The 19,355-nt window shown below is 48.7% G+C and overlaps 1 protein-coding gene across 1 annotated transcript; it reads left to right on the top strand.

Annotated features, from left to right (window-relative positions):
* The first annotated feature begins 560 nt into the window (after nucleotides 1-560).
* On the top strand, nucleotides 561-18,789 carry CLEC19A (C-type lectin domain family 19, member A). The gene is made up of 6 exons (XM_005872057.1): nucleotides 561-595; nucleotides 2,120-2,213; nucleotides 9,160-9,347; nucleotides 13,366-13,456; nucleotides 16,642-16,752; nucleotides 18,721-18,789. Exons 1-6 carry the CDS (start codon nucleotides 561-563, stop codon nucleotides 18,787-18,789), a joined length of 588 nt encoding a protein of 195 aa, XP_005872119.1.
* The last annotated feature ends 566 nt before the right edge of the window (nucleotides 18,790-19,355 follow it).

Raw genomic sequence — 19,355 nt, 5'->3', positions numbered from 1 at the left:
TCCCGGTCAGGACACGTGCCCGAGTTGCGGGTTCAATCCCCAATGTGGGACATGCAGGAGGCAGCTGATCAATGATTCTCTCTCCTTGATGTTTCTCTCTCTTTCCCTCCCCTTTCCTCTCTGAAATCAATAAAAATATTTTTAATATATAATTTTTTAAAAGCTTGCCTACCCCTGTCTAGAGCAATGCTTCATAAATGTTAATGTACATATGACACCCCCCACCCCCCCGCACCTCCACCATGGGAGCTAGTGACAAAGCAGGTTTGACTGGGCAGGTCTGGTTTGGGGCCGGGGGTCTGCATTTTTCACACGCTCTCAGGTGCTCCTGCTGGTCCGCAGACACTCGGGATTGAGCCTGAACAAACACTTTGAGTTTCCATCCGGAGACAGGCATGAACCCATCTACCAACACCTTTAGCCATCACACGTGCACGCATTATCAACAGATCATTAGGAGGTTTATTTGCCAAATCAAAGGATCCTTCACGTCTCCGTGGCCTGCGTCTGACTACCCCCCTTCTCCCCACTGGCTAGGTTCTCAATGGAGAGTGATCTCCATGACAGCAGGGGCCCCCAAAGTAGAGTGCACGAGGTGAGGGGGAGTGGGGAGAAAATATCCAAACCTTCTTCTAGATTTATATTTTGTGCCAACTTTTTAAAATGTCGATTTGGGGAAAGGTGTGTTCTAACAGACACCGTGTACTAGCACAGTAGGCAGCACATGCACATCACTTACAGAATAATGTTTATCATTTACAGATAGTAAGTGTGCATGCTTCGCGTGCGCACCAGCACGGAGTATTAAGGCAAGTGGTGACGTGAGGCCCGCTGCCCGCTGAAACGGGGCTGGGTTGCGCTATGAGCCTGAGTCAGGCCTTGGCACAAGTTATTCTCGCAGGCACACCAGTGAGTGTTCCAGGGAGAAAGGGAGTGAATGCCAGTTGCACAGAGTGTCAGGGCACCCGGCTGAGATTTCGGGAAAGAAAGGGGGCGGTGCAGGGCGCGTAGACTGTGGAACGCCAGGAAAAGGCTTGCACGAGGTCAGTGATAATCACAGCAAAGTTTGCTGTCATTTATTGGACACCTACTACTTGCCAGCATCTATACTAAGTTTTATAAGCAGATTATTTCACTTAATCTTTGAGGTCGGTGCTGCTACTAACTTCTATTGTATAAAGGAGGAAAGTGAGGCTCAGAGAGGCAAAGTGACTTGCCTGAGGGGACGAGAAATGTGGTGAAGACTGGTTTTCAGCGATAATAATTCTCCGTAAATGCAATGAGATCCCCATGAAACACCAGCGGATTTAAAAGCTTGTAAGTCTGAGCAAACCACACACTAGCACTGTTTATTAACAATAACATTTGCTTCTCTTTGTTGAGCAAGAACCTCCTACCGAGCCTTCTTTAACCTCCAAGAGACTCTGAAGGGAGCCTGCACACGCCCCTTCCTCTGAGCCTCCTGCGCCACCGGGTCTCCAGTGCTTTGGGGACCAGGTGGACAGGGTGGGGACCAGCTGAGCTGAAGTCCATAGGCCCCACCTGCAGGGGGTGCCCTTTCCCAGCTCTGACCAATTGTTCCCATGGCTCAGTGTACATGAGGGCGCTCTGACCAGATCTTCAGATTTTCAACAGAAGGCAGAAATCTGGACTTACACCTAAAATCTCCTGATTTAATACCCTGGCAACAATTTTTAAAAATCTTTTTAAAGCACAGCCTGGACCAAACAACTCACTGCCCTGGGTGAGCTGGCTTTGGCCGAGAGACCTCTGCCCTCAATGGTAACTTGCATTTTTACCTTCTGGTTCATATTTCCTCCGAGGGGCCGAAATGCTTTATCTCCTGAAACAGCTGGGACATGAGCTCTGTTATTATCCCATCTTACAGAGGAGGAAACTGAGCCTCAGAAGTAAGTGCACAGCCAGGGCCACCGGGGCTCAGAAGCAGGGCTGCTGCTTCTCTTAGCTCCCCTGAGGGGCTGGCCCAGGGCTGTCTCCTGCCGAGAGAGGAGGAGAAGACTGGGGTCTGCCCTGTTCCTTCCAGCTCTGGCCGCCCCCACCTGTGCCCAGGAGAGCAATCCGGACCCAAGCTCCCCAGGGGGCCTCCTTCCTCCACTAGGGACTTCTGGGGGCCCAGGACGCAGAGGTGGGAGCTGTGGGCCCCGGCCACCCTGACGCTCCTCTCTGCACAGGCCTTTCCAAAGCGGACATCAGTATCAGCCCATGTGAGCACGCGTGCCAGGGCCGGGAGCAGGTGGAGAGGAGGACACCCCATGGGCTCTGAGGTGCTATCAGTGAGGCCCAGCTGCCTGGGCTGCAGGCCGCCTGACCTGAGGGATGTTGGGGGCCAGGCTGAGCCTCCTGACAGCCCTCCAGCTCCCCTCCCCCCACCTCATGGGTGCTGTTCTCCTCTGTATCGTGTGGCCACGAAAGCAGCCCAGAGACGGGAAAGCAGAGCTCAGGCATGCGAGGTGTGGGACCCCCAGTTCCGTTCACCAGAGCCAGGACTCACTGGGAGGGAGGATGGGCTGGCAGTGGGAAGGGTGGACCAGGGAGGCAGCAGGAAGCGAAGGTGAAAGTGACTGAGCCCTCCTACGGGCCACCTTCCCGGACACTGAGAGACACTTCCTCCCGGCCCTCTGGGACACCTGGGGTCCAGCAGTGTGGGTGGGTGGGGGGACCCACACCAAGGTGGCCCCCAGAGCCTCCCTTCCTCCTCCCCTGGCTGGCTCCCAACGCTGATCTGGGCAGGAGGCAGCAGGGCAGCGAGTTTGTGGGTGGCTGGATTGGGGCCAGAGGAGCGAGCAGCCAGATTGAGTGGGAGGGTGACAATTTATTCTTTTAAAGAGAGAAAGTGGGAAATAAAATGAGCCTTGAGCTCCACTGGTGTGTTCTTTCCTTAATAAGCTCAGTGGTCCCAAAGGCTCCGACTCCCGTCCCTGCTGGGGGACCTTGGGGGCCTTTGGTGCTGCTAATTGAAGCAAAAGACCTTGCAGTTTGGCAGCTTGGTTTCCAGAGCAACAAGCTCCTTTGTGCATCCTTTTCCTACCCTCCCTCTGTCACCTCCTGGGCCTCTTCTCTTAACCGCCCCCCACCACTCCCACTTACCCCAAATGCTTCTTTCTCTCTTATACCTTTGCACATACCGTTCTGCTACCTGGGAAACTTTTTCTCTGATTCTTATTCAACTCCAGGGAGCCTCCCTGATCGCCACCTGGAGGTGATGCGTCCCTTTTAGGTGCCCCTGTGACATCCTATATTTCCTCCGTCTGGGGAAGGGGATTCTGATGCCTGTTATAATCACCTCCTTGAAGACAGGGGCAAGGCAGCCACCAGTTCAACTAGGAAGAGAAAAGAGGCAAACAATCAGCTGCCAAAATAATTTGGGGGCTGCTCCCTCAAGTTTTTGCCTGTATGACACAAATCCACAAATTACATATTAGTGACATCTTTGTGTGTGTGCTTATTTTTCTTAATATCGGGGTCTATAGACATGAGGGCAGAGCCACCACTGTGTCGTTTGCCACATAGCGTCTCCAGCATGCGACCGCTGCCTGAGACCAAGAAAGTGCTCACCTAGGACTTGTTGCATGAATAAGGGAACGCATGAAGGTCCAGCCAGTCACGACTGAGGCAAAAGGAAGAGGGCATGAATGCAGCTGAAATCTCTCAGTGAGATCTGGGGCCAGACAGCCTGGCTTCATCCCTTAGCTCTGCCCCTTAGGAGCTGTGTGCTCTTAGGCACGTTACTCAGCCTCTCTGTGATTTTGGTTTCTCAGTCTGTAAACTGGGGGCGACCTACATCATAGGACGTGTGAAGACTAATAAATTGATAAGTGCAAAGCACTTGACACAATGCCTAGCTCCGATGAAAACTCAGTTGGCCTGGTTATTCTGTTGCCATTACTACCTGTCGAGCTATAAAATGGTAGAAATCCCTTCACAGGAAAGACATTAACAAAGGCTACTTTGGGGTTTGGGTTGATGACAGGTGTTTCTGGGATCCTTCTATTCCAAGTTTCTAAAATCCCAGAGGAAAAGTGAGTATGAAAAGCGGGGGGAAGGGGTGTGTGTGTGTGTGTGTGTGTGTGTGTGTGTGTGTGTGTGTACCAGGCAGAGTGGAATTCATTACCGTCCCAGTGCAAGCACCAGGATCCTATTGCCTCCCAGATCCTCCCAGTTAAAGGCCTTTGTCTGTTCACCTGGAAAGGGGAGTAATTGAGCAATGACCTGTCACAGCCTCATTTTCTGGTATGTTTCACCCCAGGAACCCATCACCATCATTTGCTTGTGGGAGAAAATCAAAAGGATCAGGAGTGAGGAGCCGGCAGGAGGTGTTAATAGCTCTGTGGGAGAGAGTTTTCCACAGGGGGACTTGCTCTTAAAACAGTCCTCAGGCTTCGGGCCCTGGAGAAGCCTCGGAGCTTCCTGGGAGCTGGGATCCTCCCCTCCCCTTCCCTCCCAGCTGCCCCCTAAGCATTTAATTAATCATCCAGTCCTCCTGGCCAAGCCTGACTCAGCAAGTGAGTGAATGAGTGGGCAAACTACGGCCCGCGGGCCGAATCCAGCCCGTTTGAAATGAATAAAACTAAAAAAAAAAAGACCGTACCCTTTTATGTAATGATGTTTACTTTGAATTTATATTAGTTCACACAAACACTCCATCCATGCTTTTGTTCCGGCCCTCCGGTCCAGTTTAAGAACCCATTGTGGCCCTCGAGTCAAAAAGTTTGCCCTCCCCTGTACAGGCTCTGTCCTTTGGCCTGGCACACGGTAGACCAGTGCTCCCAGACCTTCCGTGCATGCAAACCATAGGGAGTCTTGTTAAGATGCAGATTCTGACTAGGTGAGTCTGGGGCAGGGGTGCTGAGTTGCTGCATTTCTTTTTTCTTTTTCTTTTTTTATCCTCAATCCATTGAATTTAGAGAGAGTGGAAGAGAGAGGGAAGGACAGAGAGAAACATCGATGTGAGAGAAAAACATCGATTGGTTGCCTCCTGCACGCACCCTGACCAGGGCCCGGGCCTGGGAGGAGCCTGCAACCAAGGTACGTGCCCCTGACCGGAAATTGTACCCGGGACTCTTCGATCCGCAGGCTGACGCTCTATCCACTGAGCCAAACTGGCTAGGGCAAGATTCTGCATCTCTAACAAGCTCCCTGACCATGCTGATGCTGCCCTTCCCAGCTGTTGTGCTAAATAATCTGGAAAATCAAGCGTCAGCCTGCCTTCAGTGCTCAGTGAGAAAAACCATCCCAGAGTCAGGACACGTGGAGGGGGCACACACCCTTCTCTCCACTGTCCCCAAAAGGGAGCAGTTGCCCAAAAGAAACAGTGTGTGATTCCCTGGCACGTATTTAGTCATTGAAAATTAGTTATTTTGCGCCTAATATGTGCCAGGCACTGGGAGAGGGATGTTACTATAGTCGTTGGCCTGAGTGGGGCAGAGGGACCAGCCCTGAACAAGAATCCACAGGGACGGGTGAAAGGAGCCGGGAATGAGACTGGGGCCTCACAGAGCAGAACCCTTGATGGTCCACCTTATGGGAAAGGGGCTCCAGGAGGAAAACCCAACACAACAAGCTCCTCCCACTGTCAGAGAGAGATGACAAATGTCTGTTTCATCCCAAACTCAGGGAGGAAAAGCAAGCCCTGCCTTCTCCAGCATCCTTTGGTGAGGTCTGTACCATTAAATTTACACACAGTGTTCTAGCAATGTCCACAGTGCTTTTAAGCCATAGTGTATAATAATAATAGGTTTTAACTCTGAAATTAGAGAAATAACCCAAACTCTACTTTTAATCAGTTGCGTGGCCTGTGGCTTAATTTTTGTTAAAATACAGATAAGCTGAGAAACGTGGCTATCTGCTGTGATGTTTTGTGTTGCTGCGCTGTGGGGTTATTTTATATTTTTGGAGTTCTGCCTTCCATCCAGGGCTGGGTTTCTATTGACATTTGGGGTTGGAAAGTTCTTTGTGGTGGGGGGTGGGGGAGGGCTGTCCTGTTCATTGTAGGATGTCCAGCAGCATCCCTGGCCTCTACCAATTGGATACCTATAGCACCCCATTTTAAAAATATGTTTTTATTGATTTTAGAGGAAGAGAGAGGAACATCAATGAGAGAAATATCAATCGGCTGCCTCCTGCATGCCCCCTACTGGGGATTGAGCCGGAACCGGGGCATGTGCCTTGACCGGGAATTGAACCGGTGACCTCTTGGTGCATGGGATAACACACAACCATATGAGTTACACCCCCAGTTTAACTGCGTACTCCCCCAGTGTTTAACAACCAAAAATGTCTCTAGACATTGTTCAATGTCCCTGGGGGTGAAAATTGCCCCTAAACCATTGCTCTAGGGTGAGGGGGGCCTAGGATGTGGGACTTTCACTTTTAAAACTGGGACTGCCCCAGGCAAACTGGGATGATTGGGCTACCCTACTTCCATCTGTAAGAGGAATAGTACAGTGGGAGGTGGCTTAGCACCAGAAATACCATCCTCTTTGCCAATTAGTCCAGCCAACTCCTGGACAAACCAATGTGATGGGTGAAAAGGAGATGGAAACGGTTTGCTGCTTCCCTCCACGTGAAGGGGAAACGGCTCCAAAGTAGCCGAGCCTGCCTGTGTGGAAGGCAGTGCCTCAAGTCCCCACAAAGAGCTCATAACACACAGCGTCCCAAGGGGTCCTGCAGCCTCTTGGCCAGCACGGCGCAAAGGCATCGCAGCAATGGCCTCCTGGACCAGTGCCCTCAGCTGAGAAAGGAGGAGACCAAGCCCTGAGGGGCAGGGACCCGAGGACACTGAGCCCGCTGAGCTCTCACGCACAGCTCTCTCCTTTGCCATGTAGAGGAGAATCAAGGTGGCAAATTGTGCATCAGTTTAGAAAATAGCGCACATTGAAAGACAGTTGGCCAGGACCAACCAGCGGGTGGGACACACCAGGGCTGACGCTGGTCAGATGGAGAAGCTCAGTGGCTCTGACAGGAAGCACGGCTAGGAACCTGCCTGCTTAGCGTAGCTCTGTTGATTAATGCAACCGTCCCCTTCTTCAGAAAAATGCACGGAGGCGTGCACACACACTGTCAATTTTGCATTTAATTTCAGGGGATTCCCTAGACTCCTGAAGCACATCAGCACGATTATGAAACCCTAAGCTAGTCATTAATAATCATACTGTTACAGAGTGATCCATATATGCCAAGTGCTCCGCAGATTTGTTCGGCCCAACTAGCAACCTTCGGTGAGGTCTGTACCATTAAATTTAAATACAATGTTCTAGCAATGTCCCCAGTGCTAAACCCGGTGAAATGGGTGCTAAAAGATGATTAACCATCCTCAGCCCTGCTGATTTCCCCGTGAGGAAGCATCACGGGCGTGGGCTCTAAGACCAAAGACTTTGGCATCAGGAGGCCGCAGTTCAAGTCCCCGCTCTGCCACTTGCTAGCAGGATAACCTTGGGCAAGTCAACCTGCCTGAGGCACAGTTTCCCCAATATGAACTTGGCACATCATAAATGCTCAATAACTGTTGTCTACTACCTTTTTTATTCCGCTATTATAGTGGCTTAAAAGGCAAAGGCTCTACACCCCCCGAGCGCTGCAAAAGGAACCCCAAAGATCAGCCAATTTGACAGCTGAGAAGGGAAGGAGTGTGCGCATCACACAGCTCCTCAGGTGGAGAGCTGGTGGCTGGGACTCAGGCATCAAAGGTCACCTCTGGCCACTGCCTGACCTCACAGATTAGCCACTCAACCTAGTTCAGGGATGGTTCTCAGCATGCCTTCCTCCCGCCAGCCATCTGGACTTATGGCTTAAAAAACAACAACACACGTTCCCTAAGGGGCCGCCAGAGGGGCTGGAGTTCGGGAGAACTTTATTGTCTCAAATGTGGGTTTTCCCTTTAAGCCTCTTCAGAATTAAGAACAAACCCCAGCAGTGCGATGGGCTGACGATATAAATAGTGTTGGCTGTAGTTTGTCAATAAACACGTGGAAGAAATGCCCACCCTTGCAAGAGAGCCCAGACTTGCAAAGGGAAACAAGATACCATGTTTTGCTTATAAAATTGGCAAAGATTGCCATGAAAGTGGTAACACTGCGAGATGGGCACTCAGACATTAACGTGGGAGTACAGATTGCTTTCAGGAGGCAATTTAGCAAATTGTATCAAACCTTCAAAATCTCTCCTCAGAAAATCATGAGAAATGCTGAAAAGGCTTTATGCCCATGGCTGTTCATCTCCGCATAATGGGTAATTGTTGTTTAAAAGGGGAAACAATCTAATTACCCACAAATAGGGGAATGATTACATAAACTCTAGAGGGGCCGCTCAGCGGAGTCTTCAAGAGCTATTTAAAACAATGTTTAATAAAACTTACCATGTGTGGGGGAATGCTCATACTCTAATTTTTAGAAATCAGAATATTAACTGGTGTGTATAATACAATATAATCACAATTGTATTTTAAAAAAATCATCACCCGAGGATATTTTCCCATTGATTTTTAGGGAGGAGGGGAGAAGGAGGAGAGAGAGAGAAACATTGATGTGAGAGAGACACATCGATGGTTGACTCCTGCACAAGCCCTGACCCTGGCTGGGGATGGAGCCTACAACTGAGGTACATCGAACCCAAGACCCTTCAGTCCATAGGCCAACTCTCTAACCAATGAACAAACTGGCCAGAGCCACAATTGTATTTTTTAAAATATATTTTTATTGATTCAGAGAGGAAGGAAGAGGGAGACAGAGAGATAGAAATATCAATGATGAGAGAGAATCATTGATTGGCTGCCTCCTACACCCCCCCCCACCCCCCCCCCCCCCTGGGGTCCCTTGACCGGAATCAAACCTGGGACCCTTCAGTCTGCAGGCTGATGCTCTATCCACTGAGCCAAACCGGCTAGGGCCACAATTGTGTTTTTTAAAAATCACTTCATTCAAGCATGGCATGAAGAAAAATGTATCAAAGTAGTGACATTTTCCTGGTGTTCTATAATGAGCGTATATGACTTTGATTAATTTGTAAATGTTTGGTATGCATGTGTTTTTTGGACCTCAAGGGTAGAAATGCATTAATCATAATGGACATGTTTTACTTTCATTCTTGAAAATATGTCAGAAGCTGTAGAAACAATGTTGGCAGTGCCCGCCTTCCTCCCAGCCTGTTTCCTCTCTGCCCCCAGCCATGCCAGCACTGCCCCAGGCTTCCCTGTGCCCGCTGTTCTGGATGGAGTTCAAAGGCCACTGCTACCGATGTTTCCCTCTCAATAAGACCTGGGCCGAGGCTGGCTTGTACTGTTCTGAGTTCTCCGCCAGCAGGAAGTACACCAAACTGGCCTCCACCCACAGGTGAGTAGACGCCTTGGTCCTCCACAGCCCAACCAAGCACCCCCTTTGGAAAGGGGCGTGGAGAATGGCATTTGCCACTGGCGCTTCTCTTTAGTAATTGAAACTGACTTTTTTAAAAATATATTTTTATTGATTTCAGAGAGGAATGGAGAGAGACGTCGATGATGAGAGAGAATCATTGATTGGCTGTCTCCTGAATGCCCCCTACTGGGGATGGAGTCTGCAACCTGGGCATGTGCCTTGTCTGGGAATTGAACCTGGATATTGAACTGTGACCTCCTGGTTCGTAGGTCAACAACCACTGAGCCATGGCAGCTAGGCAAAACTGAACTTTACCCAGCTCAATTTCTCATCAAAACTGTCGTTGGCTATAGAAGGCAAAGCATTTAGTAGGAGGAACAAAGAGTGTGCTGGAAGATCCATCTTTATAAGTGTCGATCTTGCGCTGTGCCCTCCCTGCTCTTAAACATAGGGGGTTAGCCCTGTACTGTAGCTCACACGATTTACACACAAAGAATATAAGGAGTAATAGCTGATGTTCATTTGCTAAGTGTTGATGTACATCATCTTATTAAGCCTCCCTCAAACTAAATTAGGTAGGCATCTCCATTTTACAGATATGGAATCTGAGTCTCCAAAAAGGTAAGTAACTTACTCAAAGTTCCTTTGAGCAAGCTATAAAGTGGTGAAGCTTGGCTTTGAACCTAAGTGGCCAAATTCCATAATTTACCCACCAAGGCATCCTCTGTCTCCTAAGCCCCAGCCACACTGACCGTCTCAGAGTTCTGCAATCTGGTTCAACCCTGTTATACCTCCATACCTTTGCACATTCTGTTCCCTCTGCTGGGAATTCCCATGCATATCTTCTACTCCAGGTAGATATCTCCTCAACCTTCAAGACATAGCTCTGCTGGCCCTAGCTGGTTTGGCTCAGTGGATAGAGCATTGGACTGCGGGCTGAAAGGTCCCGGGTTCAATTCTGGTCAAAGGCACATGCCCGAGTTGCGGGCTTGATCCCCAGTTGGGGGTGTGCAGGAGGCAGCCGGTTAATGACTCTCTCTTCATCATTGATGTTTCTATCTTCCTCTTCCTTCCTCTCTGAAAGAAATAAAAATAAATTAAAAAAAAAAAAAAGACATAACTCTGCCTGGGCCTGCATGGTTCAGTGGTTGAGCATTGTCCTATGTATGAACCAGGAGGCCATGGTTCAATTCCTGGTCAGGGCACTTGCCCAGGTTGCAGGCTCAATCCCCAGTGGGGGTTGTGCAGGAGGCAGTTAATCAATGATTCTCTCTCATCATTGATATTTCTATCTTTTTCCCTCTCCCTTCCTCTCGGAAATCAATAAAAATATTTTTTAAAGACATAGCTCTGACAACATCTCTTCACCAAAGTCTCCCTGTCTCCATGGCAGCCTATTTACACTCATCGACCACTCTCCTATGTACGTACAGCTCGGGAAGTATGTCTCAGCACTGCGGCTGATGCAATGGTGTGAGCACACTCCACCATGACATGCTTCCTCGGCACACCAGGAAGTAGCAACGCCCGCCTGAACGAACTCCTAGAGCCACGTGCACAGTACCCCAGCCTTTCAGCCATTGGTCGCCTGTAGCAACGTGTCTCCCTCTGATTGGTCCCCTCATGCTATATATACCCCTGTAGTTCCACAATAAAACGGATCTGCGTCACTGAACCTGGTCTCTGGAGTCGTGCATGCAGACGCCCTAGCGCGTTGGGGCTCCGTCGTCCTCACCCCCGAGGGACCCCCTGCTTCACTCCTAGAGCACTTTCTCCACTGCATTTAATGACCTGTGTTCACATCTGACGTCCTTGCTGACTTGTGGGCTCCCTGAAGCCAGGTGTGCTATGTTCCATGCCACCCAAGCTACGAATTCACAACTGGCCTCTGCTTTCCAAGAATCTCAGAGACTTGGAGTTAGAAAGACAGTTGGTTCTTCATGCTTTAGAGTCACTGAGTTTTGCTAAAAACAAGAAGGGGTCCCCGTTCTCTCTTAGTTTCCAAGGGAGTCTTGAATCTTCCCATCTATTCAGCCAACAGATAGATTGAGCACCCACTGTGTTCTCGGTGGTGCTGAAGAATATAGTGAGAATAAAGGATCTAACCAGGAGAACTGGAACCACTACAAATATTTAAAACAGAGAGAATTTAATATATCCATAGGTGATGGGATCTGAGAACCTAAAGAGACGGTAGTGAGGTGATCTAGAGATCCGCAACAGCAGGAAAGCCAATCCCACCGCTAACGAGGCCAGTCCCCTGGGCAGAGAGAAGCTGGAGCCACTGAGGCGAGGCAGCACCAGCCGCGACTCCCTAGGCAGGAAGGGAAAGAAATATCCTGACTTCTCTCTCCCTCCCGTGCTCCATCCGTGCCTCCCTTACATGGAGGGCGGCTGACCTGACAGGGAAAGGCAGCCTTGAAAAGTCAAGTGCCCTGTGTTACAGAGCACAGCGCAAGACTGGCACATATAAAGGTGGATAAAATAAGTTCTCAAAAATTCTCAGCCTACAGGAGAAAATGAGGTACGTCCACTAAAGAATAAACATGCCACCTATTCCAGCAGAAGCCTTTCCTCTAGCCGGCCCTCGCGAAGGGCAGTCAGGCTGCCTCGTGGTGCCTGGAAGCTAAACCTCGGTTAACTGGGCATCAGAAGGATTTTCTGCGAATCCAGGGGTCTTCCAGCAATCTCCGGCCCAACTCCTGTTCTGCCTCAACTTCCCTTCTTCCTCTCTTCTCAACTCCCCTCCCTTCCTCTCTTACACTGACATCCTCCCCCTCTCCTCTCTCTTACAGGCAGTTTTCCACTTTGGCACAGAATGCTTTCCTGAAAACGTGAACAAGAGTGGAATTCCAGCAATGATTCGTTATCAGTGAGGTTTTGTTCTCGTAAAACTGGACACTATTATAAAATTTCCAATTACATCTTGTCTTTGAGACACAATCCAGTTCTATAATTCTGGAATTTTCTTCATGCTTTTTAATTTCGTCCTTCCCTTCATAATGAACCACACATCAGCTTATGTCCGTGGAGCGGCTGGTTGAAGTTCAAGTTCATGGTTCTTACCTAATAATTTCCATCTTTGTTTCAAGCAACAGCTGAAGTAAGTTTATCTGATCTCCTTATTACTTGCAGTTACACTTGGGCCTTTCTATTTTCTAGTTATTTTGGCCAGATATGGGGAAAATGCAATAAAATATTGAAATCGTTTCTCAAGCAGGAGCTGTTGAACAAAGACAGCGATAGCGCTAAACTGACCGCCCAGATGCATGCTCAGCAGTTGATGCAGGCGCCCCTGGATGGTGCATCAGAGGGCACTTGGGATGCCGGTGCTCAGCCAGCTGGGGGGGGGACCAAGGTCAAAGACCTGTTGGACCAAAGAACACTTTGTCCCCAGAAATCCTCCCACTCCTTTTTTTGAAAACCTCACCCGAAGATATTTTTCAATTGATTTTTAGAGAGAGTGGAAGGGAGGGAGGAGGGGGAGAGAGAGAGAGAAAATACACACCATGTGAGAGACACACACCAATTGGCTCCCTCCCACATGTGCCCCAACTGGGGCCAGGGATCGAACCTACAACCCAGGTATGTACCCTTGATGGGGAATAGAACTGGAACCCTTTGGTCCACGGGCCAATGCTCTAACCTCTGAGCAAAACCATTTAGGGCCCCACCACTCCTTTTTGGTCTCTTCATGGCATCGCCAATATAACCCACCTTGTTTGCTAGTTTTTTTGAGGCGGCTCTACATTTTTAGGATGAACGGCATTACTGAGGCCTGCTCTGAGCTGGAGAGGATCAAATCCAGAGGTGCCCCTGGGATGACAGCCACATCCAGGTGACCTAATGAAAAAAGAAAAAGGAGGAAAAGGCAGGATTGTATCCTGTCCTCTATTTACTCGGGTTCAGGATGGTTAACAAGGATTGCTTTCAGACTTCAATTCCACCCTGTGAGCAGAGGCAACAGGTGACACGCTGCTGTTTCCTACCTTCACAGCTGGGAGAATGTCTTCATGAGTGAACTCATGAACAGCTGCGTTCCTGAGATCCCAGCTGACACCTGGACGGGCCTTCACGACCACAGACAGGTGAGGAAGCGATGGCCAAAGCTCCGGCCAAGATTCCATTGTCATTTAACCAGCCTTTCATGTGGAACTTGGGTGCCAGGTCGTGCTGGGTGCCCAGCAGACAGAGAGAAATCAGACACCAAGGTGCCGCAGTTAGAATTCCACAAATATGGTGGCAGAGGATATGGTGGGAACAGATAGCATGGTCAGGGAAGGCCTCTGTTTGGCTTGGGTGCTCCAAAAAAGCAGCCAGAGGGAATGTCTTCAGACAGTGATGTGGGTCTGAGACCTGTGGAAGGAGAGGGGAGGGAAGAGGGTAGGAAGAGTCTCAGGCCACAACACAGTGGTGAGAAGGTCTTGGCTAGGCCCCTGGGGAGTCCCCAGGCAAAGGATGCCCATGACAGAATTGGGCCAGCGCCCGTGCTCCTGACATACTGAGTAACTGACAAGTTATGGCACAGCCTCCGGGAAGCGTGGTCTGGCTGTGAAGGCAGTGGTGGATCCAAAGGGGCCGTGGGTCCAAAGGGGCCGGGAGCTGAGGCTGTCAGTCAACCATGCTCCCTGCAGCTGGTTCTCCGGCTCTAAGCAGTGCCGTCCGTGGCTGCCACAGCCCCCCTGCATCAGAGACATTTAAGCTAATGTCTAATGGACAAACAGGAGTCAGCCAGAGGAAGAGCATTCCAGGTAGAGGGAACAGCATGGGCAAAGGTCCTGAGGTGAGAGAGATCATGGCACTTTCGAGGACACTAAAGACCAGTGTGTCTGGGATACACAGTGGGGCAGGGGTGGGTGGGAAAATGGTGGAGGATAAGGTTGCAGAAGATGGCTGGGGCTGGATCTCAGACCTGGCAAGACCACAGCAGACTCCACCCAGAGATGTGGTCCCCAGACTTTCCCTGGGCAAGCTGCAAACCGTCTCTATTTTGCATGCATGCTTCTGGCCCTGCCTCAGAGCACTGTAAGGGATAGGGTTCTAGTTCCAGCTCCTAATCTGCCACTTAGTGGCCGCCAGGTGACTTTGAGCAAAATTTTTCTTTACCTCTCTGATCTCCAGTTTCCTCAGCTATAAAATCAGGGTGACAATAATGGTGCCTCATCGTAAAAAAGTAAATGAGCCTCTGTGTGTAAAGGGCTTAGCCCGGCACTGTATCAGAGCTCATTAAGGAGGGTACAAATTGCTTGCAAAGTAGCAGAAGTAACAGTAGTGGCCAAACTCAGTAGAGATACCTTTTTTTAATCAAAGAATTCATGTGGCAAGAACCCATATAAAAGTTGTAATAAAAAATTTCCATTTATAATAGTAACTTTAAAATTGGATTAAGAATACACTTTTTTAGAGTATAAGGAACTTGTATTACAAGCTCTAAGACTAATAATGAAAAAAATACAGCAAAGGGGCTGGTTTTTCTTTTTTCTTTTGAGGGCTAGGCACCATGTGCCAAGCACTAGCTAAGTCCTTTGCATGCTTTAATCATTCAATCCTCACAATAACTCTCTGAGCAAGATACCAACTCCATTTTACAGGTGTGGAAACTGAGGCTCAGAGAGGTTAAGTAACTTGTCTAGATTGCAGAGCCAGGAAGTGGGTGGAGCTGGAATCTCAAGCTCTAGTCAGTCTCCCCCCCGCCCCCCCTCTCACAGCAAGCTATTCCCATTATATGACATGGCCTCCATAATCATCAGTGCTTTGGGCAGACTTTTCTAAACACTGGATAAATGGAGAAATGAGATCATGGAATGATAGCACCTGCAGCTGGAAGTTCCTTTTGTTTGCAAGATTGCATCTCTGACCATTCATTGAGCCAGTCCTGCCCTGTTGGAGTGAGCCCAACTCTAGCATCATCTTGTAGCTGTGCCTAGTGTAGAGTTGATACTCAATAACTGTAAAGCACAGAAGAGATAAATCTCCCAAACAGAGATTTGAAAAAAGAATCTTGACACAGAGTGGTTGCTTGGTCATAAGTAACAGGAAACCCAATTAAAACTGGCTTGATAAATAAAAAGGGTGGTGGGCCTGGCTGGTATTACTCAGTGGTTGAGCATCGACCCATGAACCAGGAGGTCACAGTTGGATTCCTGGTCAGGGCATATGCCTGGGTTGTGGGTTCAATCTCCAGTAGGAGGCATGCAGGAGGCAGCCCATCAATGATTCTCTCTCATCATTGATGTTTCTATCTCTCTCTCCCTATCCCTTCCTTTCTGAAATCAATTAAAACACACACACACCCACACACACACACACACACACACACACACGGGCTCTTGGCTTTCATTCCTGGAGCAAACGTCTGTTCATTGTCCTGAGCTGTTTCTTATGTTTCTGTAGCATAAAGCCTGTAGCACTAGCCATCCAATCTAGTTATGCTTATAGATCTAGTTTCTCTAGTCATCGGCTATCTGATTCATCACTCCTGCTAGTGTATTCCCTCCCCCAGGACACCCTCCTGGTTCCCTCCATGAAAGTTTGGACAACTGTACACCGCCTTGTGCCAGGGGCAGTCTGTGCTCCACACGCCATCACTTGCCGCCAGCCTGGAGGGCGGCGATCCAGCTCCTGAGCCCCGTCTGGCTGCCTGCTTCCTCAGGCTGCTCCCAGTATCGGTGGTTCCAGATCAAGGTCTCTGGAAGTGGTTGCTGAGACAGAGTTTGGAGTAGATGTTTATTAGGGGTCAACACTTGTGAAAATAAGTGGAACTGAGCCATGGCCTGACAAATTATCCTCCAACCTGCTAGGGAGATGTGGAGCAAATATTGGCCATCAGAGTGGACCACATAGGGCTGGAATGGGCAGGGCTTTAGACCCAGATGGACTTCACTCCATCACTGATGTGGGCTTCCCGGAAAAGGATGTGACTTCAGTTACAGCAGCTCTCTGGGGCGAGGCTGACCCTGAAGGAGATGCCGGCTGCAGGTCCAGCTTCCTCCTTCCTTGAAGAAGCATCTGGGTGTGCATCTCCATGTTAACACATCTGAAATGAAACAGATGTGGGTTCAGATCCCACCACTGCCACCTACTGTGTGTCCTCATGGAAGTGGCTTGTCCTTTCTGAGTTTCGGTTTCCTCCTTCGTAAAATGGAAACAGCCCCTTCCAGCTCTTGCTGTGAGTTATCAGGCAGCTTTGGGAAATAAAAAGTTAGTTTTCTCCAGAAAACTAACATTCATTCCTCGAGCACCACAACTATCTCTATTTTCTCCACTTTGGCAGGAAATCTTTCTAAACCATCTTCTACATTTCCCTGCTTTCTTAAACGGAAGATACCAAGAGGATTCGTCTTCTCTTGATGACTCAGGGTCATGTGGGCTGCGTCTACCTCAGGTATTTTTGTCTCCTGTCATCGTATCTTGGTGTCATTGTGCCAGTCTCTGACAGCTCACAGAATCCCCCATCTTTTCTAGGATGTTACTGCTGAGATGCTGTGGGAGGGAATAATGAGAGAGAGATTAGTGACAACTAATGGATGGATGGATGGATGCATGGATGAATAGATGCATGGATAGAGGAATAGATGAATGAATGGAGATGATATATATAGAGATCTAGATGATGGATGGATGGATGGATGGATGGATGGATAGATAGGCAGACAAGAAGGCAATGAGGAATCAACTCTAAATTTCAAACTGGGAAGAGGTCAAAAACACAGAAGGCTGACTGCACCCTCCGGGCAGTCTTCTCAGAGAAGGGCAGGGCTGCACCTCACCCCTGTGAGGGGCCCTCGGAGGGAGTGTGCTTCTCCTGTGCTCGGCCATAAAAGAGACTCTGGAGATGCGTCAACTGTCAAAATAATCAGATGGGGCATAGTTAAGTGATTTGAACAATTTGAAGGATAATAATTTTTTAAAGAAACAGGGAAGTCAGACCTATGTTGTTTTGAAGCAAATTTCAGAGCCAACAGCCCAATATCCATCTTTTTAAAGAGGGTCCAACCAGCTCAGGTGCTCTCTGAGGAAGCCCTATCTTCCCTCTCCCGATCCTCACAAATGAGTTAACATGTTAGCATGTTCACAGAAGATTCCAGGGCTTTCTTTTCCAACCCAGGGTTAGCCACACCACTCTTCTTCCTAACATCTACTGAGCATCAGGGACTTTAGCCATGGAAGCTCATTTCTTTCAACAACCCCACAGCAGGAGCTCTGCCAGCCATGTGTTATGAATGTGGACGTCTCCCGTCGTCTATGGCGTGGTGAGGCGGGGGACCATTGCCCTAAAGTAACTGACAGTTAGATAAACTATGGCCCGTTAGTTCAGGGAGCTCTACGCAGCCTTTACATACAGACTGAGAACATGAAGGGGGCATATTGTTGAGGGATAAAAGCAAGTTGCAGGAATATGGATAAAATATTATATCACTAACATATCTAAAATCTCCCCCACAGAATTACACTTCTTATTTCTGTAGACACATATAACTGTAAATATGGAATAAAAAGTCTGGAAGGATTCACACGAAGTGTAAAACTAAGGGCCTCGGGGATGGGGGAAACAGTCCCAAGAGTGAACTTAAGTGTGCTCTGTAACTTTTAATGTTTGACAATGATCAAAAATTCATATATCCTTGTGTAGTTAAAAATATAGAGCTACATTAAAAATATTATAAGTTTTAGTCCATGCGCTCTCACAACCTCCAGAGCTGGGTTTGACTTGGCCAAGAACCCAGGACCAGCTAGTGATTGAGACAAGCACTGATATGTTTAATATATTTATTACCAAATGCTTTTAAGAGGGTAGTCCCAATTTCCACCCTTACCTATGCAAATAATAACATTCTTTGCTGAAACTGGTTTTAAGTAATATTACTTTGATTGCCATTGAGGATGAGCATTGTAACAGGATCATAGTGTTTGGGGCCCTCTTGAGTTGGAGTGGGGGGTGCCAGTTTTTCCAGTCTCCCCGTGGCTGGGAAATGCCCACCGCCTCCCACAACCCAGAACCAACCAGGCACCCAGCAAACTTCCCCTCTGCAAGAGCCTATACTTCTCCCACGCCCTCAGAGTTATTGCTCTTTGCCTTACAATAGAAAGACTGCAACAGTAACATTGGCCTGTCAGAGCCACGTCTTGTAGGGAGCACTGGTGCGTATTGATGCTGCTGTATATCCACAGGTGCAAGGCCCCAGCTGTGCGGCCAGCACAGGTGCAGGGGAGAGATGAGGAGAGGCCCCTCATGCCTGCTCCCCTCCACGTGGGCCCTGGCAGCCTGACATTTGCTGGTACCTCCTTGCCAAGCCCCACAGTGCATTAGCTACCACCAGTGTCATTAACTCATTACCTTTCATCCACGCAGGCCAGCCCATTGCCAGCCCCAGCCACGGGCTTTACGGAGAAGAGTGTTGTTGCAAAAGGGGCCCCCTAATACTAACAGAGCGGTAGAGGTAACATTGTAGGCATCTGAATTTCAATTAGGGACAGATTTGTCTTTATTAGGACTACATCTCGATCAAACACTTGGTGGGGAGGGGAGCCAAAGTAACGGAAGAGATGGTCAAACTACTCCCAATTCAAAATGAATTGGGAATCTATGGCTATCATGTGTCAGAGATTTATTTAATTCATCCATGAAGGATGGGGGGAAAAAACTGGGTCAAAGGATAGGATAAACGAACATACACACACCATCATATATACATTTAGGGGGGAAAGAATGCTAGAGAAAATTTCCAAGATAAATACAAAACAAGGTAATGATCAACAGGGCAATAAAACCTATAGGCCAAGAATTAGCAAATGATGACCTGCTCATCGAATCAGACCCACCACCCGTTTTTGTATGCCCATGAGCTAAGAGTGTTTTTTACATTTTTAAACAGTTGGAAAAAGAAAGGACAATATTTCATAACACGTGAAACTGACATGAAATTCAAATTGTATTGGAGCTCAGCCATGCACATTCGTAGCAATCTGGCTGCTTCCACAATGCGA

Source organism: Myotis brandtii, unplaced genomic scaffold (genome assembly GCF_000412655.1).
Source record: "Myotis brandtii unplaced genomic scaffold, ASM41265v1 scaffold363, whole genome shotgun sequence".
NCBI classification, from domain to species: Eukaryota; Metazoa; Chordata; class Mammalia; order Chiroptera; family Vespertilionidae; genus Myotis; species Myotis brandtii.
Note: the sequence above shows the minus strand (reverse complement) of the source record. Positions and strands in the feature narration are given on the sequence as shown.